Here is a 26,190-nt window from a genome sequence, read left to right as displayed (position 1 = left end):
AACCGCACCAACACTAACGAATGACTGCATACTGCACTCACCTCATTGTGAAAGAACTTCCTATTTGGTTCATGGAAAGTCTCCATTGGTCTCAAGTACAGGTGGCCCGCTGCAAAACGCTCTCCTCTGCAACAGATGATACATGTATGTTAAATCAATCTCTCTTGCACTTTCGCTCAATTTTCAAATAAACACAACCAAATCAAGTCTGAAAACTAATGATAGATTCAAGACAGAACTTCTCCCCTTGCCTTTTCCCAGTTTTTATCAAGTGGGCATACTTTTTGCACCATCTCAATATGAGAAATAATCGAAAATTTCAAAAGTAAATTTTCATTTGATTAATATACTTTCCCAATTCTCATAAATGCATTGACTTTGATCTCACATGCTAGATGTCGAAAAACGACTCAAATTACCTGCCCTTGTGGGGTGGTAACCAAGCTAAAAAAAGACGCCATAGCCGTTGCTATGGCCTGACCCAGCCTGGTTACCCATAATACCCCGCGCGCCACGTGGGCGGCAGCATCCTGAAGAATCATTTGAGACTCTAAAAAAAAACCAGACAATTAAGTAGCGGGGATGGATGGGAGGGTATTAACTATGAGAATTGGCCGCTGTCAGCGTGAGTTCGTCCCCACGTTCGGCGAGAGATTTATTTCTCAGAGTCAACTTTGTGTGCAGACTCTCCTCGGTGTCCGAACACCCCCGTGTGTACACGCAAGCACAAGACCAAGTGCGCACGAAAAAGATCCTGTAATCCATGTCAGAGTTTGGTGGGTTATAGAAACACGAAAATACCCAGCATGCTTCCTCCGAAAGCGGCGTATGGCTGCCTAAATGGCGGGGTGAAAACGGTCATACACGTAAAATTCCACTCGTGCAAACCACGAGTGCACGTGGGAGTTTCAGCCCACGAACGCAGAAGAAGAAGAAGAAAGGGTAAGTATATAAATCAAATGAAAATTTACTTTTGAAATTTTCGATTAAATTACATATTCTTACCCAATTCTCATAAATGCAGATTCCCCCTAAAGGTGGAGGGAACTTACTTATGTCCTGGAAAGAACTTGTCCTGCCGCGACTAAAGACGGCAATGCATTAGCACCATCCAGCCGCGTGCAGGCAATATCCCGGAGGTAAAAGTTGATGAACACGTCATCCGACCTCCAATAGGCAGTTTGCATGACTTCACCAAGACGACCTGAACGCAACACCGCCAAGGACGACGCCCAGGCTTTGGATTCATGAACCCGTGCCGAAGCCATAGGGAGGACTGACCCCCCCCCCCCCCCCCTTTCTCGACAAGCCACCACTCATAGGCCTGCCTTATGACAGTTGCTATCCATCTTGAAATGGTCAATTTGGAAATGTCTTTACCACGTTTCGTGTTAAGAGATATGAAGAGGAGCTTCTGGCTCTTAGCTCTAACAGGCTTAGTGCGAGTCAAGTAGGCATTCAAGGCTCGAATCGGACAATTAGACAAATCAGGATCGTCCGGAGCGAGAATAGTCCCCAGAGGAAGAACATGAATAACCGGGGGAGCTTGACGGGCTTCTGGTTCTTTGCCAGAAAATCTGGCCAAAAATGCAGAGAAACGGAACCGTTACGCTCAAACGACACGTCCTCTGGTAACCCTGAAAGCGCATGTAACTCACTGCCCCTGCGGGCTGTGGCCAGGAGCAAGAGGAACAAAGCCTTACGAGTAAGGTTAAGCAAACTGGAAGTCTGTAAAGGCTCAAACGCAGAGGACCGCAAGAACTCCAAGACCAAAAATAAATCCCAAGCAGGAACAGGGGTCCGCCTCTTGGATTCCTTCAAAGAGGCCCCTCTGATGACGCCCGCAATCACACCATGAACGCTAATGGAGCGGCCAATCTGTTTCAGGGTAGCTGAGATAGCCGAACGCCTGACCCTCAGAGAAGAGGCCGAGCTGCCCCTAGCCGACAAAGAAGAGAGGTGATTAGCCACCTGTATAGAGCGAGGCGCTACCGCGTTGACCCCGTGCTCCATACACCACTTTGACCAGGCCGACCAATGCGACGCATAAACCGAAGAAGTAGAGGACCTGTGTGCCTTCTGCACCAAGTCCAGTGTCAGATCAGAAGCACCTGATTTCTGTAACGCTGACCTCACAACCTCCAGCCGTGTAGGCAAAGGGCCTGCGGGGCGTGGTGCGGGATGCCTGTCCTTGGTTGAACCAGATCTCCCCGAGCCAGATTTAGAGGAATGGGAGGTCCTTTGGCCAGACCTAACAGATCGGGGAACCAATGCTGTGCTGGCCACATGGGAGCTATCAGCAGAAGAGCAGGGCGCTCCATCTCGGCTTTCCGCACCACTCTGCCGAGCAGAGGAAAGGGGGGAAACGCATAGGCCTGAAGGCCTGTCCACGAGATCTCCAGGGCGTTGACTTGCCAAGCCTGCGTGTCCGGAAACGGGGACACAAAGATCGGCAGCCTTTTGGAAAATCTCGTGGCAAAAAGGTCTATGAATGGTTTGTCCACCTGCACCCACAAACGCTGAAGAGCATTGTGCGTGATGGTCCACTCTGTATGCAACACCTGAGAGGTCCTGCTGAGCGAGTCGGCCAGGGTATTGAGCTTGCCGGGTAGATATTTCGCTGAGATGTTGATTTGGTGTGAGTGGCACCAAATCAGTATCTCGCAAGCTCTGTCTGACAGGGGGCGCGAACGTGCTCCCCCCTGTTTGTTGACATAGGCTGCCACTGTGGTATTGTCGGTATGCTTCTTCTTCTTCTTCTTCTGCGTTCGTGGGCTGAAACTCCCACGTACACTCGTGTTTTTTGCACGAGTGGAATTTTACGTGTATGACCGTTTTTTACCCCGCCATTTAGGCAGCCATACGCCGTTTATGGAGGAAGCATGCTGGGTATTTTCGTGTTTCTATAACCCACCGAACTCTGACATGGATTACAGGATCTTTTTTGTGCGCACTTGGTCTTGTGCTTGCGTGTACACACGGGGGTGTTCGGACACCGAGGAGAGTCTGCACACAAAGTTGACTCTGAGAAATAAATCTCTCGCCGAACGTGGGGACGAACTCACGCTGACAGCGGCCAACTGGATACAAATCCAGCGCGCTACCGACTGAGCTACATCCCCGCCCTGCCGGTATGCAACCTGACATGCCTGCCCACAAGTAGATGGCGAAAAGCCTGCAGACTGAGAGCAACCGCTTCCAACTCCAGGTGATTGATGTGCCAAAGGAGTTGTGTTCCAGTCCAGAGCCCCGAGATTGTATGATCTCCGATGTGGGCTCCCCATCCGGACAGAGAGGCGTCCGTGAAAAGATCTAAGTCCGGGGAAGGAAGAGCGATGGGAACCCCCTGAGCAATCCAATCTGAATCCAGCCAACGACTCGTCGTCTAACTGAACCAACCTTGGAGGGAGACAATCTTGTCCCAATCTTGAGAAGACGGGTCCCAAAGGGACTTGAGGGAAGACTGAAAGGGTCTCTTGAAAACCCTCCCCAAAGGAACCAACGTGGCCATTGATTCCATTTGGCCCAGGACAGAGGTCAAGACCCTCACCGAGGTCTGCTCCCCTGCCGCCAAGGCCGAAATGAGAGCCTGAAGTCGCTCTATTCTCTCCCGAGTAGGCCGAACCGTCCACGAGACCGTGTCGAACATCATGCCTAGGTAAACAAACCTCTGGGATGGGGTGAGTTCCGATTTTGCCTGATTGACTGAGAACCCCAGAAAAGAAGCCTGGTTCAACACGATCTGAGTGTGCAACTGGCACACTGCCTGACTCTGATTCAACACCAACCAGTCGTCGAGGTACGTCCTGAGACGAATACCTCTCTGTCTGATCAGCACACACAGCTGCCTGATCACCATAGTAAACACCCAAGGTGCCAGCGATAGGCCAAAGGGCAGAGCCCTGAACTGAAAAATCTGATGACCCCAGCGAAAGCGAAGCCACTTTCTGTCGGTGGGGTGCATGAGGACGTGAAAGTAGGCGTCCGTAAAATCCACCGAGGTGGCCCAGTCGCCCGGGCGAAGGGCTTCAAAAAAAAACAAGAAGAGCAAACGCTCGATCGAGTCACTTTCGCAGTTCTGAATATTATATGAGGCATGAGATGGACAGGAAGAAATTGCTATTCACAACACAATGAGTCACGTTCACATAAAATTTGAGCCCGGTCACTTTTATAGTTTCCGAGAAAAGCCCAACGTTAAGTTGTGTGTTGCCGAACAGAAAAGGCTAGTTATCTCCCTTGTTTTTCTGATAACGTTCGTAAAAGGCTACAGATGTAAATACTTTGATGTAAAGAATAATCCTACAAAGTTTCAATCACATCCGATGAACTTTGTCAAAGATATAAAATGTCTAATTTTTCCTTTGACGCTGACCTGTGACCTTGAAAAAGGTCAAAGGTCAACGAAACCATCGTTAAAGTGTAGAGGTCATTGGAGGTCACGACTAAACAAAATATGAGCCCGATCGCTTTGATAGTTTCCGAGAAAAGATATAAAATGTCTAATTTTTCCTTTGACGCTGACCTGTGACCTTGAAAAAGGTCAAAGGTCAACGAAACCATCGTTAAAGTGTAGAGGTCATTGGAGGTCACGACTAAACAAAATATGAGCCCGATCGCTTTGATAGTTTCCGAGAAAAGTCCAACGTTAAGGTGGTGTCTACGGACGGCCGGCCGGACGGCCGGCCGGACGGCCGGACAGACTAACACTGACCGATTACATAGAGTCACTTTTTCTCAAGTGACTCAAAAAGGAAAGGTCTCACCAAAACGGCGAACAGGTAAGGCCCCCAAGAAACCAGTAAGAGAAGGCCGCGAGAGTAGTAAATCCAAACAGCTCCGACCGTGAGTAGTCGAAAGTCGAGAATCGAAATTTTCATTTAATTAATATACTTACTCAACTCACATAGTTAGCATTAACTTCAGTTTATTGCTTAGGTATTGAAGTAGTACTCTACCCTGGTAAAGGGGGGAGGAACCCCCAAAAGAAATAAAGTCCTAAAGGACGGGAGTTTCCTCCCCTAGCTGCCGCCCGCGCCCTCTATAGGCCGCCCGCGCATGCGCGGATCCCGCCAACAGGCGTCATTCCCCCACGAAACACACACCCATAACACATAGAATGTTAGCGGGGAAGGTTGGGAGGGTATGAGATATGTGAGTTGAGTAAGTATATTAATTAAATGAAAATTTATCTTAGAAATTTTCGATTCAATAACATATTCTTACCTCAACTCACATAGTTAGCAGATTGCACATAAAGGCGGTGGGATACTCACATTAGTCCCTGGGAAGAATCTGGCCTGCGGCAACCATTGCTGGGAGGCAGCTCGTCCCGTCCGGCCGAGTGCTCGCAATGTCGCGGAGGTAGAAACTCAGGAACACGTCCTGGGATGTCCAATAGGCGGCTTTGAGTACGTCCACCATCCTGCCAGACTTGAGGACTGCAAGGGATGTTGCCCACGCTCGCGCCTCGTGAGTTCGAGGTGATCTTAGAGGGAGAACTGACTGCCCCCCCCCCTTGTGTCTGCCACCACTGATATGCGAGCCTAATGAGTGTGGAAGACCATCTGGTGAGCGTGGTTTTCGCTATGTCCTTATCTCGCATTGTGTTCAGCGAAATGAAAAGCAATTTTTGAGAAGCTGATCTGAGCGGAGCTGTGCGGGACAAATAAGCTTTAAGTGCCCGTACCGGGCAGTTCGAGAGATCCGGATCACCGGGGGCTAAAATGTCCCGGAGAGGCCGGATGGAGATCACTGGTGAAAGCTGGTCCGGTTTTTGATTCTTTGCAAGAAAATCGGGCCGAAAATGCAAAGAGATGGAGCCGTCGCTTTCAAAGGCGATGTCGCGGTCTAGGCCAGAAAGACCGTGTATCTCACTACCTCTTCGCGCCGAAGCGAGCAGCATTAGCATGAGCGTCTTTCGCGTAAGGTTAGAGAGGCTAGCGCTTTGTATTGGTTCGAAGGAACTAGAGCGCAAGAATTCTAGTACCAGAAGCACATCCCAAGCCGGGACCGAAGTCCTTGCCGCTGCAGAACTGAGGGCCGCGCCCTTTAGCACACTCGCGATGACTCCCCCGAGGGAGATGGAGCGCCCGAGTTGCTTAAGCGTCACGGAGATGGCTGACCGGCGAACTCTTAGGGTAGATGCAGCACGACCTTGAGAAGAGAGCCATGCCAGATGGTTTGCGACCTGCATAGACCGTGGGGCGACCGGGTTAACGTCATTAACCGCACACCATCGCGTCCAAGACAGCCAATGAGACGAATAAACAGAAGAGGTGGAACGCCGGTGAGCTTTCTGTACCAAGTTTAGAGTGAGGTCAGAGGCGCCTGAGTGATCTCCGCACAGTCTCCAAGCGTGAAGATCCAGGAACTCGGGGCGATCGTGCACGATCCCTGTTCTGGGTTGAAGCAGCTCCCCTCGCCTGAGGCCAAGCGGGATCGGAGGGCCGCTGGCGAGCCGCAGGAGGTCCGGAAACCAATGTTGACTCGGCCAGCGTGGAGCCACAAGGAGAAGGCGAGGCCGCTCCTTCCGCAGGACCCTTCCTATGAGGGGAGTGGGAGGGAAGGCGTAAGCCTCCAGCCCTGACCAGTTGATCGACATCGCGTCTATCTTCCACGCCTCCGGATCGGGAAAGGGGGAGACAAAGATTGGGAGGCGACGCGAGAATCTCGTGGCGAAGAGGTCGATCATCGGGCGCGCTACTTGCGCCCAAAGACGCAGGAGCGCATGATGGGTGATGGTCCACTCCGTGTGGAGGACCTGAGAGGAGCGGCTGAGAGCGTCGGCCAGGACGTTCAGACAGCTGGGCAGATAGCGAGCTGAGATCAGGATCTGATGGTGAGCACACCAAGAAAGGATCTCGCAGGCACGAGTGGACAACAGCTGAGACCGAGAGCCCCCCTGCTTGTTGAGGTAAGCAGCTACCGTCGTGTTGTCGGTATGGATCCACACATGGTTGCCCTGAAGGGCAGAGACAAAATGCTGAAGTCCCAAGAAGACTGCCTCGAGCTCGAGGCGGTTGATGTGCCAAAGCTGCTGCTGCTCCGGGGACCACCGACCGGAAGTCGTGAGTGTGTCCAGGTGAGCTCCCCAGCCCTTCTGAGACGCATCCGAGAAGAGATGCGTTGAGGGAGGAGGTGGCGCTATGGGCACTCCCTGCGTGAGCCAGGCAGAATTCATCCACTGAAGAGTGGTCTGCCGAAACCAGTGCCCGAGAGGGATTTCCACATCCCACCCCTGTGAAGTCGGGTTCCAGGCTGAGCTGAGGGCCTCCTGAAATGGGCGCTTGTGTGCCCTGCCCAACGGGATGAGAGTGGACATTGACTCCATCTGTCCCTGAACAGACGCCAGTGTCCTGGCTGGGGCAGACTGTTGCCCCGACAGGGAAGCCAGAAGGACCTGCAGCTTGTCTATGCGACGCTGCGTGGGACGGACTGTCCAAGCGCATGTGTCGAATACCATGCCCAGGTAAGAGAATGTCTGGGAAGGCGACAACTCGGATTTGATCTGATTGATCTGAAAGCCAAGAGTCTGTGCCTGGGCTAGGACAAACTGGGTGTGCTGGTGGCAAAGAACTTCTTGGTGATGAAGGATAAGCCAATCGTCCAGGTACACCCTGAGGCGGACGCCGTGCAGCCGCACAAGGGCGCAGAACTGGCGCACCACCATGGTGAACACCCAGGGGGCGAGAGAAAGCCCGAAGGGTAGGGCTCGGAACTGGAACACTCGATCTCCCCAGACGAAACGGAGCCACTTCCTGTCTGCCTCGTGCATGAGGATGTGAAAGTAGGCGTCCGTCAGGTCGACGGACGTCACCCAGTCGCCGGGGCGAAGCGCCTCCCGGACGTCTGTAGGAGTTTCCATGGTGAACCGAATCTTTCTCAAAAAGCGGTTCAGGGGAGAGAGGTCCAATACGGGGCGCCAACCTCCGGACGCCTTGGGCACGACGAAGATTCGTCCGTAAAAGCCCAAGGAGGAGTGGTCGAGAACCTCTTCTATTGCCTGTTTTTGTAGCAATAGGATGATCTCCGCTTGAATCACCTCTCGAGCGCCGGGGCTGACCGGAAACCGGAAGTTGGAGGGCGCTCTGGACAACGGGGTTTTGTCTCCCTGCCAAGGGAGACGGAACCCCGATCGAATCACCCCCTTGATCCAGAGACTGTCCGTCCGAGACAGCCAAGCTGGAAAGGCCCGGGAGAGGCTGCCCGCCACCGAAGGGGTGGAGGGCGGGGGGGTGACTGGATCGGGGGTGTATCATTGGGGGTGGGGCTTGCGCCCGGACCCCCGCTTCCCAAAGGAAGGCTTGCGCTGGTAAGGGCGGGACCGTGCGCCGCCCCTTCCGGCGGGAGGAGCTCTATGCCCGAATGACTTGGCAGGTGCCGGAGCAGGACCGCGTGGTGCTGAGTCCTTATTCCTTCTGCTGCTCTGTTGTTTGAGCGCAAGTTCGGACAACCGAACCACCTGCTGGTCGCGGGCTTCTTCGGTTTGCTGGCGAAGAGCGTCCAGTGACCGAGAGCCCAGCAACGCCCCTTCCGAAAAGGGAGAGACTCGCAAAGAGTCCAAGGTGGCTCTGTCTGTCAGACGAGAACCGTGCAGAAAGGCTTCGCGTCTCCAAAACACAACCTGTGAGTAGAGGCGCGCTGCGTTAGTCATCTGGGTATCCGTGACTTTCGCGAGAGCCGCTAGTAGCATGGCCGCGTCGGCCTCCACTGCATCATCTCGAAACTTAAAAGGATCGATGGATGATGAAATAGCTCTCGTCAACGAGCGGATGAGCGTCTCCGCTAAGGATGAGAGCTCGAGAGAGGAGCGTCCAGTCTCCTCTAACCCCAGGAGACTCTGTTCTGTGCAGACAGAGGATCTCTCACGACTGTAGCCGTCGTGCCGCAGGCGAGCTAGTTCCGGTGTCACCGGAAGTGGTGCCTTGGGCAAAGAGAACGAGGAGAGGAGAGAGAGGGGCTTACCCGGAAGCCGCGATTTTCTAGAGTTGGCTGGTATACCGTTGCCTGTGTGTGCCGAAGCCAACCAGGGCTGAGCAGAATCAGGAGCATTGCCATGAGCGGCCAACAAGGGGAAGGGAGATGCATGGTCAGCACCCAACACCTGAGCCATGGCAAATGACACCGAAGGCGATTCGAGAAAACGAAAACGAGCCTTAGTGTCACCCGCGGCTGCGAAATCCGCCCAGGCGGAAGGAGGAGGAGCGGCAGAAGCAGATTGGGCAGAAATGCCTTCAGGGAAGTACCGTGAAGTGACCTCCGCGGCCAACTCCAGAGTAGGTCCAAGTTTGCTGGGAATCCGCAAAGGTGGGTCAGATTCGGAGCGCTCGTCCTCAGCGTCCATTTCCTCCACATAATCTTCCTGATCTCCCTCCACATAGGAGTCCGGGAAACCGGAAACCCACGCCTCGGCAGGGGAGGAAGTGGCCAAGGTCGGTTGGGCAGAGCTCGGAAAAACCGTAAATTGCCCAAGGACGGAAGTGCCGGCCGCCGGAACTGAAAAAACGGAACCGGAAGTCGAGGCCGGAAGTTGGTGTGACGCCGGAGGCGGAAACGCAGGGTCGCTGCCACCGAACACACCAGTGCGCTGTCCTCCACCGGAAATGCTTGCTACGGCACAACCGGAAGTGGAGGGCAACAAAGCGGACGCCGGAACCGTAAAGACGGAACCGGAAGTCGCGGTCGGAAGTCGGTGCGACACCGGAAGAGGGAAAGCAGGGTCACTGCGATCGAACACTCCAGTGCGCTGTCCTCCGCCGGAAGTGCTAGCCACAGCACAACCGGAAGTGAAGGACGACAATCCGAAAGACACAGGCCGATGACCGCCGACAGGACCCTCCAGGCCGCAACCGGGCAAGGAAGGTGCTGATGCCAACGCAGGACCCCCCGAGCCGCGAATGGGCAAGGGAGGTGCTGCTGCCTGCCCCCCAGAGGCCGGAACAGCCGGAGCTGAACACAGGCTGACGAGCGGCGCCGCTCCCCGGCACACCCGCCACAGGGGCGGAATGCAGGCGAGGAGAAGCCGTCCTAGACCCCCGACCAGGGGAAAAGGGAACGCGAGAGCCCCCAAAAAGATGGGAACCCCCACCACCGCCATCTTCCGCCGAAGTGCTAGCGGCAGGCGGAGCGGAGAACGCGAACTCTCCTGGAAGGCCAGGGGAGTAAGGCAAGAGACCGGAAAAATTCGGCCCGATGTCGGCCGACGTGATGGTGGCCGAAGGCCGAGTCCGTGAAATCGACGGGACGTTAACCGCGCCGTGCTGCGAAATCGACGGGACGTTAACCGCGCCGTGCAGCGAAATCGACGGGACGTTAACCGCGCCGTGCTGCGAAATCGACGGGACGCTAACCGCGACAGGGCGAGAAGCGACCGGCGAGAGAGGCACGCTTTTATCTGCCGCATGCATCGACTGCAGATCCTGTTTTAGCGTGGCAAACATGGCTAGCATTTCTTCACGCGTGACGATCTCGCTAGGGCGAGGAACCGGTGAGCGCGAAACCGGTGAAAAGACCGGTGCATGAGAAGTTGAATCAATGGAGACTCGCGCGGACTTTTTAGTCGCGGGGTCGAACACCTGCACGGAGGATTTTTCTGGCACGGCTGAAGGCTTAGCCGTTGCGGAAGAGTTCGGCGTGCGAGTCTTAGCTTTAGATTTGGATTTGTCTTGCTCCTTCCCAGGAGAAAGAGGCTTGTTCTTAGCTTTGTCAGCCATTGAAAAACGAATACCGACACGTGGTGATAATCGCGGCGAAATTCGTAAATTCTCGAAACGAACTCGAAGAGAACTCGAATTCGAAGAACGCGTCGAAGAAATAAAGGAACAATCTTACCAGAGACGCTGCAAAAACCAGGACAGATGGCCTTCCACAAAAGGCCAAGAGAATAATCAGAGTACCAACGACACACGTCTGAACAGTAGTGTTGAAGTGGGTGGAATGACGCCTGTTGGCGGGATCCGCGCATGCGCGGGCGGCCTATAGAGGGCGCGGGCGGCAGCTAGGGGAGGAAACTCCCGTCCTTTAGGACTTTATTTCTTTTGGGGGTTCCTCCCCCCTTTACCAGGGTAGAGTACTACTTCAATACCTAAGCAATAAACTGAAGTTAATGCTAACTATGTGAGTTGAGGTAAGAATATGTTATTGAATGCTTCTTCAGGATGCTGCCGCCCACGTGGCGCGCGGGGTATTGTGGGTAACCAGGCTGGGTCAGGCCATAGCAACGGCTATGGCGTCTTTTTTAGCTTGGTTACCACCCTACAAGGGCAGGTAATTTGAGTAGTTTTTCGACATCTAGCATGTGAGAATATGTAATTTAATCCCAGTTTTATAAACAATAAGAACAAAACAATCCCAGAAATGCACAGCACAGCTTAATCATTGCAAAGAAATCAAGAGCTCAATGAAATGCTCATATACTTTTGACAAAACAAAAGAATGACAACTCACTTGATGTTTTTAAAGAGATCCTCGATGCGGAAAATGTCCATCTTGTCAGGGCTGGAAGCGGCGACCAGACGCAGCGAGGATCTTGCCGGGCGCTTGTAATCTCGCAGGAGGTAGACACAGTCGCCCTGCGCAACCTGCAGATTTCCCTTCATCAGGGTGAGGTACTGTTCAACCTGCTCATCGTTTGGACCCAGCTGGTCTTTCTTCTGCGGGTCCAAGATCTCCTGTAGAGGTACATGGGTGATTGTCAGGTCTCATGTTTAATACCGTCAAACCAATTGTTTTGAGATCTTCAACGTTAAGACTGTTTAGCAATTAAACTTTATTTTCACACTCTGGTTTCACTGTATAACAATCAGTAAACAAACCCGTTTGGGGCTTTGTTGCTGGTATTTTGCATCAACTCAAAATCCAATAACAGTGATGAGCACTGTTCTAACTGCTGTCACTTCACATACCATACACCAGACACTAAATCCTTTTATCTTTGCTGCAGCTGTTATTTCAACAAATGAGAAGCATTTGCACTTGCAGAGCTTTTCTCTCACAAAATGTGATCTACACTTTAACATCACACAATGTCTCAAAGTTAATAAGAGGGAGAGGCAGAAAAATAGTAGAGGAAAGTGAAGAGAGAGGGAGAGACAAAATGAACAACAGACAAAAGGCACAGCGAGCCAGAAAGGAGAGAGTGGGGTGGGGTGGGGGTGAAGCTGCTTACCTTCTTCACAGGCCTAGGATCGCAGACCTCACAGCGGTAATGCAGATCCTCTCGCTCTGCCTCACTCTCCTTGACACCCACACAGTCACAGTGCTGCCAGATCTGAAACCAGTTACCACAAAGTTCATACAACTGCTCACACAAACCCCGCATACTAACTTTAGAACTCAATCACGCCAAGGAAATTGACACTAGAGAGATCAACAAGTATATCAAAACCCTGGATAAATGTTCTAACTAGAAAAGTTCATGTGTACATATCCATTTTTAACCAGACTAAATCATTATGTTTTGAACTATTGAACATCATTTGTGCTGTAACATCTTTTAAATTTCTAGCCAAGTAATCTACTAGGAATCTAACAGAATTTCAAAATTCTAAGGAAGGAGTGAGTATTTTGAACCTCCTATCCTATTCAGTGTTGGAGAAGCACTATACCCATACTAACACAGACCATGTGCCACAAGTAAATATTTCACAATTCAGTGTAAGTCATACTTGAAACGGAGTGACAGATACTCACAAAGCACTTTTCACACTGAATCATGACACCTTCATCTCGGTAAACACCACAGATGCAGCGGATCACGTCTTCTTCTTCATGGTCTACTACTGGTTGCACTGCAAAAACATGACAGAAACAAATGTTTATGCTATCACTACAAGCTAATGAGATGCTTTGCAAATGAATGGTAAATTGTCACCTTGATATATAACATAACTATCCCGAAAAGTTAACACACACATGTTTAAGCACACAGAGAAAGTCTCCAGAATGTGTTTCACAGCTGTGGGTTATGTTAACTTCTTCTTCTTCTTCAGCGTTCAACGGTTGTGTCACTGGTTATGTCAACAAGAACACAACCACAAGGACCAGAAACAAAAGACAAAAACAGAAGAACACAGAAAGAAGTGAAGCAGGTGGAAAGAATATCAGATTTTCTGGAGCACGTTATCATTAGCTAGTAAATGCCTTAGCCACAATATTCTAAAACATTATTCAGGAATTGCATCGACTTAACATTTGGAGTAGTTTTGCAGTTAACATCTCAAAATACCAGAAATGAAATCAGAAACAGATTACACATATGGGTTTATATTTTGTTTGACCAGTTTATTCCAGACAAATATAATGTAATCACCAAGTCTTAGACTTGATTTGACTGATTGGTGCGACAGTGACTAACTTCTGTGACAACCAGGATCTCTACTTGTACAGAAATACCTGATTGGACAACGATTAGTGCCATTACCATGGGTGTTACTGGGAAAAATCAAAAAACCTGAAAGGCAGGGGTCCAAAATGCTCAAGTTTTAAAGAAAGTTTCTGGACACCGACGAAACCAAATCATAATAAGCAAGATGGCGGCAAATCCAAGGGAGCGAACCGAGAAAGCACGCGAACCGGTGTCAAAAGTCGGATCGGAACCGCTGCTCGTTATTTCAACTTAGCGAAACAAAGCTTTTTTTTCTCTTTTTTTTTGAAAACCCGGAAAACCGGAATTTCCGGCTTCAGATTTTTTCAAAAACCGGAAATCCGGCAAAAGCCGGAAGAGTAACACCCATGCATTACTGCTTATTTCCATTAGCCAGTAAATTGGTGAATGGCTAATCAAAAACGAAAAATATGAAGTGATGGGAAAGACAGAAAGGGCAATAAAAGAAAGACAAGAGAACACCCAATTGAACAACGCTGTAAAGCCAGTCCAAACACCTACCCTTGGTTTCCACAGCTTCAGTGCTGTCTGATTCAGACGGCGCAGCGCAGGCCAGTTCCGTTACCCCCTCCCCTGTCACTTCTTCCACCTGGGGCACAGCCTCTGCGCGTGCCGTCTGGTACTTTAGACGTAGCCGAGCGATCACCCGCCCCATCTCTGACTTCTTGCCGCAATACATCTGCACAGTAAAGGTTAACTTTTTTTATTAACACGTGTTAAATTTGAGAACAATCATCTAACTCATCTTGTTCCATTTCTTGCCATAGTGCCTCAGTACCAGGTTTTTTAAGATGAAAAGATGCAGCCAATCAATCACAGACTTTTACACTTCCTGCCACAGTAGCTCAGAAAACATAACTTCCTCTCCCATCACTCAAGCTCCAAATCAGCTTTTTAATACTATCTGCTACCAAGATAGGCAGGTATGGATATTTCCCACACCTAAACAGTTCTACGGGATAACTGGTACAACAATAAACTAGACTTGTTCTCACAAAACTTGGAGGCAATGAATTACCTACACAATATTTCACTTTAGCGAAAGAAAGATCTTCCTGATAAATGTAAAACAGATGTTGAAAAGTGGACATGAGCACAAAAAAAAGGTTTACCTCCACATTTTTGAACAGGCGCAGCAAGTCAGCATCAAAAGTGTGGATGTCAACGTAGTGTCCGCGTTTGATGTTGTTGCGGATGGTGGTGAGGTCAATGGGGTCAGTGACTGTGAGGTAGTAGTCAGGGTACTTTTTCCGCGACGGCAACACCATCAGGGGTGCGGCCATGATCTGGCCCGCTTCATCTGCACAAACAAACAGATAACTGAGTCAATCTCTTCTTTCAGTATGTGACATCACTTCCACAGGGTTATTTTGGGACTATGCCAGGGTATAAATCCTTCCGTTCAAACTGCCACTCAATCTGCTTTGTGGGATCATGGATGGGAATCAAGACAACAAACAAGCAAAGTCTGAAATCCAGTCATTTCTTATGGTAACAAACTTCTTCTGCTTCTTTTTCAGCGTTCAACGAATGGTAACAAACAATTGAGTCTCCTTTTGGAGATCACTGTTGGGAACCAAACAAGTATAAAACCATGTAAAATGTTATGGCAACAAAACAAAAATTAAAGGTCATGTTGTTAATAGTATCCCCAGTGGTGAACTGTAGCAGCATAATTTAATATTTTTTCAGGAGTAATATAATCAAACATCTTTCATTCATTCGGATTCACACAATCACATTCAGAAAACACAAGACAGAGACAGTTGATGTTTAAAAATAAGAAAATGTATATTAATTGAAGAATACAAGGGACAAAACAGAAGACAAGTATAAGCTATTTAACATATCACACGGCTCAAAAAGCTTTCAAATAATGTCCACAACCAAAAAGTCCAAGAGTTGTTTCACACAGTGACACTACACATCATGACATGTCACTTTTATGCCAAGGCTTTCCTTGCTGCAGATTTGCAGTCCTTCAAATGAGTGTCACTCAGGTCTGTGTTGTAGCATGCCCCATTTGCCTGTGACTTCAAAGTCAGGATGGCACTGAGAGTCTTGCTTCCCATTGATCCTCTGAAATCAGTCTTGTTTTTTCTGACAAGACTGAACACGAGTGCTACACCAGCCCGAACATGTTTCTGGCTTTTCGTATGTCTCACGATATCGTCGAACCCACCATGCGCGATGTTGATGTCTGACTCGCAGGCTTTACATCTGGCGTGGTTTTCACTGACCTTCGATGGAACCATACACGGAAAGTCCGCAGCGTATTTCGGTAAAAATCTTTGAAAGTGTTTCGTCCACTTGGACTTGGAAGCTGCACCAGTCGCTTCATCAGCTTTTCCTTTCCTTGATCTTCCTCTGCCTCCCATTTTCACTTCTAACACCGCAAGACTGACGCCTGAATACTGTACATCACAAAGACTGACGCTTGGAACAAAGACTCGCGCTAGAACCAAAGACATGCATAAGCTTACGCTTACAATTAGTTTCCAATCTGCGGATTACGACTCCCGCATTGGTATCAATTCACGATTGCCACTGGCCCAGAGAGTCACCGGAACAGCGAATACTTGCAACGAAATTCACGATTGGCTAAGCAAGTCACGTGGACAACATCGACAGTCCACTGCGGAGTGGTTCCCGATGTTCGGTACACGGCTAGTTGCGCAATGTTGAGGAAAATCGATGTAAAAAAAAAAAAGTTGCCAACTTTAAAAAAAATCTGAGTACCTTTCACAATTCCGTAAATCCGTACTTTAAATAAATACGAAAAATCCGTATGGGTTGGCACCTCTGCATAACCATAATACATGTACCTCAATCGCTGTTCAATATTCAAATGACCATTTACGTCAGCAGGGGTGTACCTTAACTTTTTTTGCTACCGGCCAGGGGGGCCGGTAAGTCAAAAATTGAACTGGCCCCCCCAAATCCCAACCGGCCCCCGGCCGGCCGGGATTTCTTACAACCACCCCAGTGGCTTTTCGCATGCTAACCACATACACAAAAGACGTACATTCATACTTATTATGCACACATGTGGATTTGCACTACTAATAACTAGCACAAACACACACAAAACTTGATGACTAAAATGCTATATTTTAATATAATGATAATTAACCTTGTTTTAATAAAGAATTTAAAATAAAAGCCGCCACAAAGAAACAAGAAATCAAAACAACATTCACACCCTGTCACACAATCACACACTAAACCTCACTAAAAGTTACCCCCTTTATGTACCCCTAACCACACAATTTACAAAGTAATTTACTATGGAACTTTACTTACCACATAAACACACACTTTAAACAAAAGAGTAAATCAGCAATTTTTTTTAATTTAAATTATGTTTTTTGTTGTGTAAAACCAAGTATAAAAAGCTGACTACAAATTTTTTTCTAAGTTGCTTTCTTGTTTTGTTTCTTTTTCTTTATGTGTGTGTTATTAATATTACTGTTAGATCAAGCAGAAGTATAAAAGTTGCATACCAGCCAAATTTACCACAGCTTAAGTCATAAATAATCAAAAGCATTATATTTCATTTCTATTTCCTAATGAAAACAAACAGATGTTCAGATTTCCTGATCCTAGAATTGTTTACAGGTGATCTTTATGGCCACAAAGCTGAAGCTAGTTCCCTCCCCCCTATGTCTGTGTGGCAAGAATCAGACAGCAGAGCACATCCTGCAGGCTTGTCCATACCACAGTGCTCTGAGGGACACCACCTGGCCAGAGGAGACAGCGCTACAAAAGAAGCTATACGGCCCCAAAGAGGACTTGGAGAGGACAGCACGTTTCGCCCTGCAGTCCGGACTGACGATCTAACAGTGAACGACAAGAAGAAGATCTTTATGCTTTTGATTCAGAAGAGTTGCAGAGTTGCACCCCTTATCCTATTGCTGAAGGTCTGTCTTTTCTTCTTTATCACATACAGTGGAGTCCAGCTATAACGAACCTGGGTATAACGAAATCCCTCTTTTAACAAACTGCCATTGATTTCCCGGCAGACAGCCTTCTATTTCTTACTTGTTACTTTCCGGCTACATCAAACCTTTTGAACTCATTTGCATAACGAACCCCTCTTTTAACAAACACGTTTTCATCGCCACAGAGCCGTTTTGTCTCTAAAAGTCACAGGGCTACAACGAACTGATGTCAATAATTGTCTCCAAAGTCAAAAATACACAAAAATACACAAACACAAGTGCACATTGCGTGATGAGCGAACTCTGAACAAACTAACAACGGGAGGTGCACGGAACAGATCGAACCAAAACCGAAAGTTGTGGTGACGTCATGAAATTTTGCGATGTATGTCAGCGAAGCTCGTGCACATGTGGTCTGTCTTGCTAAAAACAATAGCTGACGGACATGGTTTCGAAATCTGGAACTGTTTTTTTTGTTTTCTCCGATCCGTGACCGAGTGACGCGATATAGAACCACGCGTTCGTTTGAATCAATACTCTCCTCAGGCAGTGAAGTCTCCTAAATTGCTCAACACTGTGGACAGTCCGGAGTGCAGTTATGTCCCGTGAATGAGCGAGTCAAAGTTTTATCGAGAAAACTGACGCTTTTCATGCACCTCCCGCTGTTAGTTTGCCTCTCTCCTCTCTATGGATTATATTACGAAGCTGTTGAAAACATGCACAGATTGTACTCTCCAAGGAAAGATCGATGGGACGATCATTTGAAGGTGATTGGGAAAACTTGTCTTGAGGCCATTTAGGGTTGAAAACTCTACAGCGAATTACTGATATAACGAACTAAAATGTATCTCCCTTGAGATTCGTTGTACCCGGACTACACTGTATATTGGATCGGTTTTTTTGTTTGTTACTTCCTTAGTTGAAGGGAAATAATTGACAGCAGTAGTACTGTCACTACTTGTACTAAGTTGGTCAGCAAAGCTGGTGTTAACATATTTTAGAAAACGGTCTTAACTCTTTCCGCCCTGCGCCCGACAGTTTGTCGGGCGCTCCTTAGCAGCTTTCAACACCTGTGCCCGACAAACTGTCGGGTGGTGACACGCATCTTCTCTGACCTTGTTTCTGATCTAAAAATAAAAGACAGGTCACAAGCAAGGGAGGTAAATCTGTTCCCACTTCCTTCTTCTTTGTTTGGAGCAATTTGGCGAACGAAAATCGTCCGATTGAGTGTTTTTTGAGCATTTTTCCTGCGAAATATGAGCAACCAACGCCGCTACTCGTTGAGGCAGGTTCTTGACGAGATTTTCCTCGACGATGACAGTGATTATGATGCCGAATGCGACGTTTCTTCGTCTCAATCGAGTGAAACAAGTGTTGATTTGAGTGGACAAGACCTGTGCGTGGGCTTCGATGCAAATGTGAGACAGAAACATCCTGTGACTTGTTGTAACAACTGTGACAGAGTGGTGTGTTTACATACTTTTTGGTGTTGTGTTTGTGACTTGGAAGAAGGATTTCTTTGAACTTTACACACTTTAGAAAGTACTGACTGCTACTCAACAGGTAAGAACATGCACTTATGATACAACACAACAATTTTTATGTGTCTACAACTATTAGTTGCAGAGTTAGAAGCGCTTTAGTGAAGTACCCATCAGATTTGCACTACAGTGCCAAAACCCTCCAGGCTGGAGAGGCTGCAGAGCCTGCACTGCAGTCAGGGCTGATAGGGTTAATGAGTATCCCTGCAGTCAATGACCTATACATTTCCCAGAAACTGGATCAGTGGTACATAGCAGGCACATCAAAGGAAAAATACAGAGGGGGAATATGTTTGCTCTGGATGGGCGGTCAGATCAAAGGCAGATGCATTGTAAAAGCTGGTTGGCCTTGAGACCTGGGTCAATGACTGGTACTTGCAATCTGAACACAGCTGCCTGTCCAGACACTGACCTTCTTACCCGGGGTCAATGACCGAGTTTTTATCTGAGAGGAAACTGTTTTACAACATGTGAAAGTCTCTGAAGGATTGGTCAGCGCAGGATAAGAGAAGAGAGGGGGTGAAGTGAATAGCGCAAAGAGGGGGGAGAGGGGAGGGAGGGTGGTAGCTATTTTGTAGCCAATGTGTCTGGCCTTGATTGGTGGTAGTCCTGAGTCCTTCTCAAAGTGGGGGAGAGGGGGGAAGGGGATGAGTGGGCAGTAGAGAAGTGACAGATTTTGAGATCGCCCGCGAGAGATATTTGTTCGCCGGCCGTTCCGATTAACTACGTTGCCTAACGACTTTGTGCTTCAGTGAAATTTGAACCCGCCCGGCGGGCGATTTCAGAGGAATTTCGAACCCGCCCGACGCAATTTGAACCCGCCGGGGGCGATCGGGCGACCGCCAATATTCGGCCCTGAACTTAGGAATCTACAATGCTGGGCTTGTGTTCAAACATACATGAACAGGGGTTCTTATGAGAGCACAGTTTAGCGAAAAGACAGGCCTTCAAATGCAGCAGGGGAAGTAATCAAGGTAAGTGTATGTGCATGCATGTGTGCACATGTGTTCAGAAGATAGAATGGAAGAGAAAGAGACGCTTGATAATCATTTACTGTTCAATTGCAGTGAAAAACGTTAGTAACGGTGATGCATAGTATTGTGTGTTTTAAATCCAACACTGCCTAACAATTTGACTTGGACATAACCTTTTGAGACTTGAAATCCCGAGCTAAAAGTGGATAATGGGGGGCTGAGAATGACATGAGCTATGTAACAAGTTCAAAATAACCTAGAAGGAAGACTGACCTCTGCAGCTTGCAATGGTATTGTAGACATTGTTAAAGATGACAGCCAGTTTGTGTCTTCGCAGTAACTCAGGGTTTTCTTCTGCGAACGCCACCAGTCTAATACACACAAAAAGAAAGTCATATCATCAGCAGGCTTTTTCTTTTTTTAGTGATATAATAAATTTGGCTGACTGCAAAAGACAGCCCCGAATATTTACTTCAGAAAAACAGAAAAACAGAAAAAAAGATATTGTTCCCTGTTGAAAGCTAAATACAAATCACAGTCCATCAGATCAGTCTATCACTAAAGTGCAACCTCCATTTTAAGACTTCATCCATTTCAAACTTTCTTCTCAAAATGTCTACAAAATTTACCTTCATCTTAAGACGCACACCCTTTCAAGGCCTGATTTTCTCAGATTTGAGTTCAGAGAAAAGGCTTTGAATTTGAAAGTATTACACAAACTAAGAAAACAAGAAATTCCTTCGAGGTAGGAAAAACACCCCCGTTGGTCAAAGGGAAATAACCATTCTCACTGCCACCAACTGAGAAGGTTATTTCCCTTTGACCATTAATATGTTACTCTATAAGTCCTTGTAGAATCTTAATCCACCAATAACTCCCTAACCGTGTGTTTGACTGGTCCCAATTTTTGTAAGGACCGTCTCAGGAATGTATAGAACCTGTTCACCAAGTTTGGTGACGATCGGTCCGTTCATTCTTGAGATCTATATGCGAACACAAACACACAAACACATCGAGCGAAACCTATACACACCCCTATACCGGGGGTGTAATAACCCACAAAGTCAAAGAAAACTGCAAGCTTTCACAAAGATCCGAGTGCAGCTTACCTTGTTTTCACCGATCTGTTGTCATTCATGCTGTCTGTCATTGACAGCAAATCAGGAACTGTACACAAAATAATCATACAATGCTCAACATGAATTACAACAAATAACTGTCTCACCAATACACAGACACAAACAGCTTTACTAGTTTACAATATCTTTCCTCCTTTTATTTGCATGGATCTACTACTCCGCTTACATACACACACACACAGACACGTGTGCTTCAGCCACACACACACACACATTTCCCCTTCCTGAAATGTGACTCAGACATACTAACAACAGACCTGTGCACACTCAAAACGCTCATCAGTAGTAAACAAACCAAATTCCAGTCGTTTTTAAAATGTTTCAGTAGTAAGCTGTAACGACAGTTCAAGACATAATTCTGCTCCAAGCACACAAACTGAAACACTATGACGCAGTAGAATGGGAATTACTATTTATTTATTAACAAGCCAAGGTGAAACATAAACACTGTTGTAACAGTTTTCTTCTTCTTTGGTGACAGAGCTGGTGTCTCCTCTTCACTATCTGAATCTTGCACTCTTTTTTTCTATTCCATGTTTCACTTCAATCACAAGTTGCCACGCAGACGCTGGACGAACTAAGTCTAAGAACAAAGACTCAATCCTGAGAACACGCGCACTTCCGGTAAATCGGAAAACGTCTTTACAGCGCAACGGCCAACTAATTGGTCAAAAAATCTTGAAACAGAAAAAAAGTGTTTAAAAAATTGTTGAGTAAAACATCGGAGTTTCGGAATTTTATTTAAAAATCCGTAGCACCATATTCTGCATATAAAAAACGGAGAAATTACGGAGAAACCGTAGATGTGCACAGGTCTGTAACAAAACCTAAACTCATGCATGTCTGCTTTGCGTTTAAATACCCTTCACTTTCCCTCAAAACACATAGACAGAAACTCCACCCCTCCTCACCCAAATTTTGTAACGGCAAATCCCAAACACACAGAGACATGCACACACACATTCATTCAAGTCCACTCTCCATTCATGCCTTCTGAGCACACATACACACACAAACATGCACAGACTCACAGAAACACATACACACACACACACACATTCATGTAAGTTCGCTCTCATGAAAACACACTCTCACACTTTCTCTCTTGCCATCCCCATTTACCTTTCTCTAGCGTGGTCTGCTCTTCCGTCTTCTCCTGCGACCCGTCCTCCCCCTGACGCTTGTCGCCTCGCACGTGGTCGATGTTGCGCACCAGAAAGATGGAGTGTCTGCGAGCGTACAGCCTCTCCCGCTGCGACATGGGCTTCATGCTGGGCGACACTAGAGGGAAATTCCCTTCTGCCACCTGCTGCTGTTTCTGTAACAACACCGTAGAGAGTGAACCTTCAAGTGTCAATGATATCCTAAAGACACTGCTAACATTTCAAAATCTACCTGCTGATGTTTCAAAATATACCTGTTTCATTAACCTATCTTTGTTTCCTCAACCTACCTGTTTCATTAACCTATTTTGTCTCGTTTAACCTATCTTATTTTTTTAGTCCTTTTATTTGAATATGTGGCAGAATAGATGTAGATGGTCTAAATGACGTAAAGCTGTTATTTATTGTATGACATCAATATTTGCTTCTTTCCACGTGAAGGAAATAAATCACATGTAATTTGTTTAACAGAAGCATGTGCATACTCAGCAGCAGAAAAAAGATTCAAGATCCTCTTCCAAAAGCATGAAGATATCTTCAAAACATGCTGTGAGACCCTCTATAAAATGTACCAGTAAAGCAAAATGATGAGGTACTTAACCGTCCACCATTACTGACCTGTGATGATCATTAGTTTAGCAAAAGAAGAAGCGCTTTCCCTCTTGATTAAATATAACAATGAGACTTGCAAAAAAGCTTTTGGATAAATGGGAAAGAAGTAGTAGACAGCTATCAGGACAAATTAACTACCACCATTATTATATGCTCTTTTCTCTCTTTGGTCCATTCACTTCATAGTTTGAAAACAACAGAGGACAAGATAGGATGAACCTGCTACATGAGAAAACATGACCAAGCTAAATTTCAAAGAAGAACAAATTCTTTTCATTTATAAAGGAATCATTACATGCCCTCAATGACATATTTACAGTTCACCACAGTTCATGTAACACAGGTTCATCCTTTTAGGTTGAACATGACTTTACAACACAGAGATAGAGGGTCACCAATTCTCTACCACCTCCCGCTCCCACTCCAAAAGGGGTGTGTGATGATAAGGTAACAGAACACATTGCACTAAACCAGGTGCTTGGATAATCGTGAAGGGGGCAAAGAGTAGTGTGGAAATAGTAGTAGTAGTGCCAGGCAGCAAAAGCAAAGCGGCACGTGACATGACTCGACATGACATAACATGACGTGACGTGACGTGGCGACACAGCAAGGCTGGAAGGGAAGCAACGAGACCCGACAGCCGAGCTCAGCTACCTTCTCCTGCGCTCGCGTGACGCTACCGGCATAAGAGATGGGTTTGGATGGTTGGTTTTTCGACCCGCCAACAGGCTGTGTTGGTAGAGGAGTGGGAGGAGGTGGTAGAGTGGTTGAGGCCCGCCGCGAGCGAAGCGAGTGTTGTCCGACCTGCACGCTTCGCTGGAACTTGCCACCGATCACCCCGCGACACTGGCTGCTGCCGCACCGACACGCTTGCTGTAGGAAATAAAGAGGAAGTTTGTATTTTGCAGCATTCCTTCCTATTCCTATCATACTATCGATTTCTAGACATATGATATTCATGTCATAACAACATTTAATGGAGAAAAAAAAAATGTCTGTTCTTTTTATTTTCATCTCGTTTGATTATGGTTTTGTTTCTTGGTTGATTTTTGTGTGTGCCATATTTTACCTTTGAAGTACCCACTGTATAAAAGGTAGCATTCTCAAACAATGAATCATCAATGAAAGCAATACTGAACATATAAGCCACCATACAACCTGAAACACACTACGTACCTGTAAAAAGCGCTAAATGGGCATTAAGGAAGGTACAAAGATTGAAACCGTATGGTAAACAGAAAAACACAACAAAGATAACATTCTGAATTCACTAACCTGTGCTTCCAAGTTGAAGGAATGGAAGTTGTAGTCATATGAGATTTCTTCATTGGGTTTGATTTCTCTCAGCGTCAGCAGCACCATGTGGTAAAGGCCGTTCACATTCCTGTCAAAAACTCTATTTATCAGGACTTTAATTCTCTGTGGAAATTGAACTGCGTGTCCTTCAGAAAGACAGCTAACAAAAGATTCTATAACAACTGCTTCTGGATTCATTTAAGAAAAAGATAATTGCTTACAAAAATCAAATCACTTTTGACCTCACAGTCAGATGTAGTAACTTTCTATGCAATCAGGACAAAGACTCTTTATTACATAAGATTACACAAGGATCTGAAACTAAATTCCTTTAACAGAAAAGGAGAAATGAGACAACAGAGCATCCTATTATTCATCAAACTGTCATTTTTGCTTTCAAACCTGGCCTCATCTTTATGTAAACAATCTATTTATGTACAATTTATGTAAACAATCTATATGATATGTGAGTTGTTCTTTGCTACTGGTGACAAGTGGGGGTCAGCTCACACGGACGCATTTTTCAATACATTCTAGGGGAGAAACTGGTCACAAAGCAGCCAGTACATGCCAGAGAGATAGGAGAATCGCCACAATCAAAGAAAATACCACAATCATTCAATAGATATGGAAATGTTAAGATTTACTGTGAAAATCCTTGCAAAAATGGCGACCAAAAACGGGAACGCACACTAGGAGTGTCTTTGCCGACTTACCTCCCGTTTTGTGTTGTTGATAATAGTCGTGTCTGTGCTGTTTTTGTTTAAATAGTATCTAATAAAACTGATGCAGTTCTTGAAATGTTGCAAATTATTGTTGTCTTTGTGAAATGCGAGAGTGTTCTGAGGCGTAAACTGCATACGGCTGATGTCACACATAGGGTACCCCACTTCGATCAGCGTTATCACTCCAAATGAGCTTCATAGTAGACAAGAAGAGCAAACGCTCGATCGAGTCACTTTCGCAGTTCTGAATATTATATGAGGCATCAGATGGACAGGAAGAAATTGCTATTCACAACACAATACAGATGTAAATAATTTGATGTAAAGAATAATCCTATAAAGTTTGAATCAAATCCGATGAATAGTTTCAGAGATATGATATTTCAATTTTTTTCCTTCAAGACATACCTGTGACCTTGAAAAAGGTCAAAGGTCACCAAAGCAGACGTCAAAGTGTAGAGGTCACTGGGAGTCACGTTCACATAAAATTTGAGCCCGGTCACTTTTATAGTTTCCGAGAAAAGCCCAACGTTAAGTTGTGTGTTGCCGAACAGAAAAGGCTAGTTATCTCCCTTGTTTTTCTGATAACGTTCGTAAAAGGCTACAGATGTAAATACTTTGATGTAAAGAATAATCCTACAAAGTTTCAATCACATCCGATGAACTTTGTCAAAGATATAAAATGTCTAATTTTTCCTTTGACGCTGACCTGTGACCTTGAAAAAGGTCAAAGGTCAACGAAACCATCGTTAAAGTGTAGAGGTCATTGGAGGTCACGACTAAACAAAATATGAGCCGAATCGCTTTGATAGTTTCCGAGAAAAGTCCAACGTTAAGGTGGTGTCTACGGACGGCCGGCCGGCCGGCCGGCCGGACAGACTAACACTGACCGATTACATAGAGTCACTTTTTCTCAAGTGACTCAAAAAGCAGGTTACCCTCGCCTTCGATTCAAAGTAACTCCACTCTGACTGAATTACCATCGAAACGCAGATAATGAACTGATTCGGAGATTGCACGCCACACATTTATGATACTTTACACACTGTGTTGTTTCGCGATAAACAGCCATAAACAAACAAATGTGGTGCCGTCACGTCACCTCGGAAGGAGAAACGCAGGTTACCAAGAGGTTGTTTCCGATACCTGTCTGATTAAAATCATCGTTTTTCACGAATGAAGGCTCTTTGGCAGATCTGGCGAGTTGGAAACTGTCTATGAATGTTTCATTTAATGTCAAATGCGTACATTCTTGTCGATATTGTTACCTTTGGGCTCATAAATGAAGTCAATGGTCGTGTTTTCCTAAAGTGACTTTTGTCAGCATAGAACTTACTGTGCTTCGATCATTGACCGAGAAGAATCTTCCGATGACACTAGTTCATTTCACTACGCGACTGCAGATCTGCAAG

General features: G+C 46.8%; 1 protein-coding gene across 3 annotated transcripts in view; it reads right to left on the bottom strand.

Moving 5' to 3' along the window:
* LOC138979046 (histone-lysine N-methyltransferase ASH1L-like) overlaps positions 1-26,190 on the bottom strand; it is a 61,336-nt gene that overhangs the window by 8,135 nt on the left and 27,011 nt on the right. For 2 of the 3 annotated variants that reach the window (XM_070351859.1, XM_070351866.1), the window contains exons 10-20: positions 24,033-24,141; positions 23,412-23,630; positions 22,105-22,300; positions 20,953-21,010; positions 20,117-20,214; positions 14,500-14,687; positions 13,889-14,066; positions 12,694-12,791; positions 12,170-12,271; positions 11,449-11,672; positions 42-126 (exon numbers count right to left, since the gene is read on the bottom strand). In XM_070351859.1, the coding sequence (XP_070207960.1) occupies positions 42-126; positions 11,449-11,672; positions 12,170-12,271; positions 12,694-12,791; positions 13,889-14,066; positions 14,500-14,687; positions 20,117-20,214; positions 20,953-21,010; positions 22,105-22,300; positions 23,412-23,630; positions 24,033-24,141 (1,555 nt within the window). The remainder of the gene's footprint in view (positions 1-41; positions 127-11,448; positions 11,673-12,169; positions 12,272-12,693; positions 12,792-13,888; positions 14,067-14,499; positions 14,688-20,116; positions 20,215-20,952; positions 21,011-22,104; positions 22,301-23,411; positions 23,631-24,032; positions 24,142-26,190) is intronic. The other variant, XM_070351874.1, reaches the window with a different exon arrangement.

This window comes from Littorina saxatilis, linkage group LG1 (assembly GCF_037325665.1).
Source record: "Littorina saxatilis isolate snail1 linkage group LG1, US_GU_Lsax_2.0, whole genome shotgun sequence".
NCBI lineage: Eukaryota > Metazoa > Mollusca > Gastropoda > Littorinimorpha > Littorinidae > Littorina > Littorina saxatilis.
This window is presented reverse-complemented; position numbering and strand designations above follow the sequence as displayed.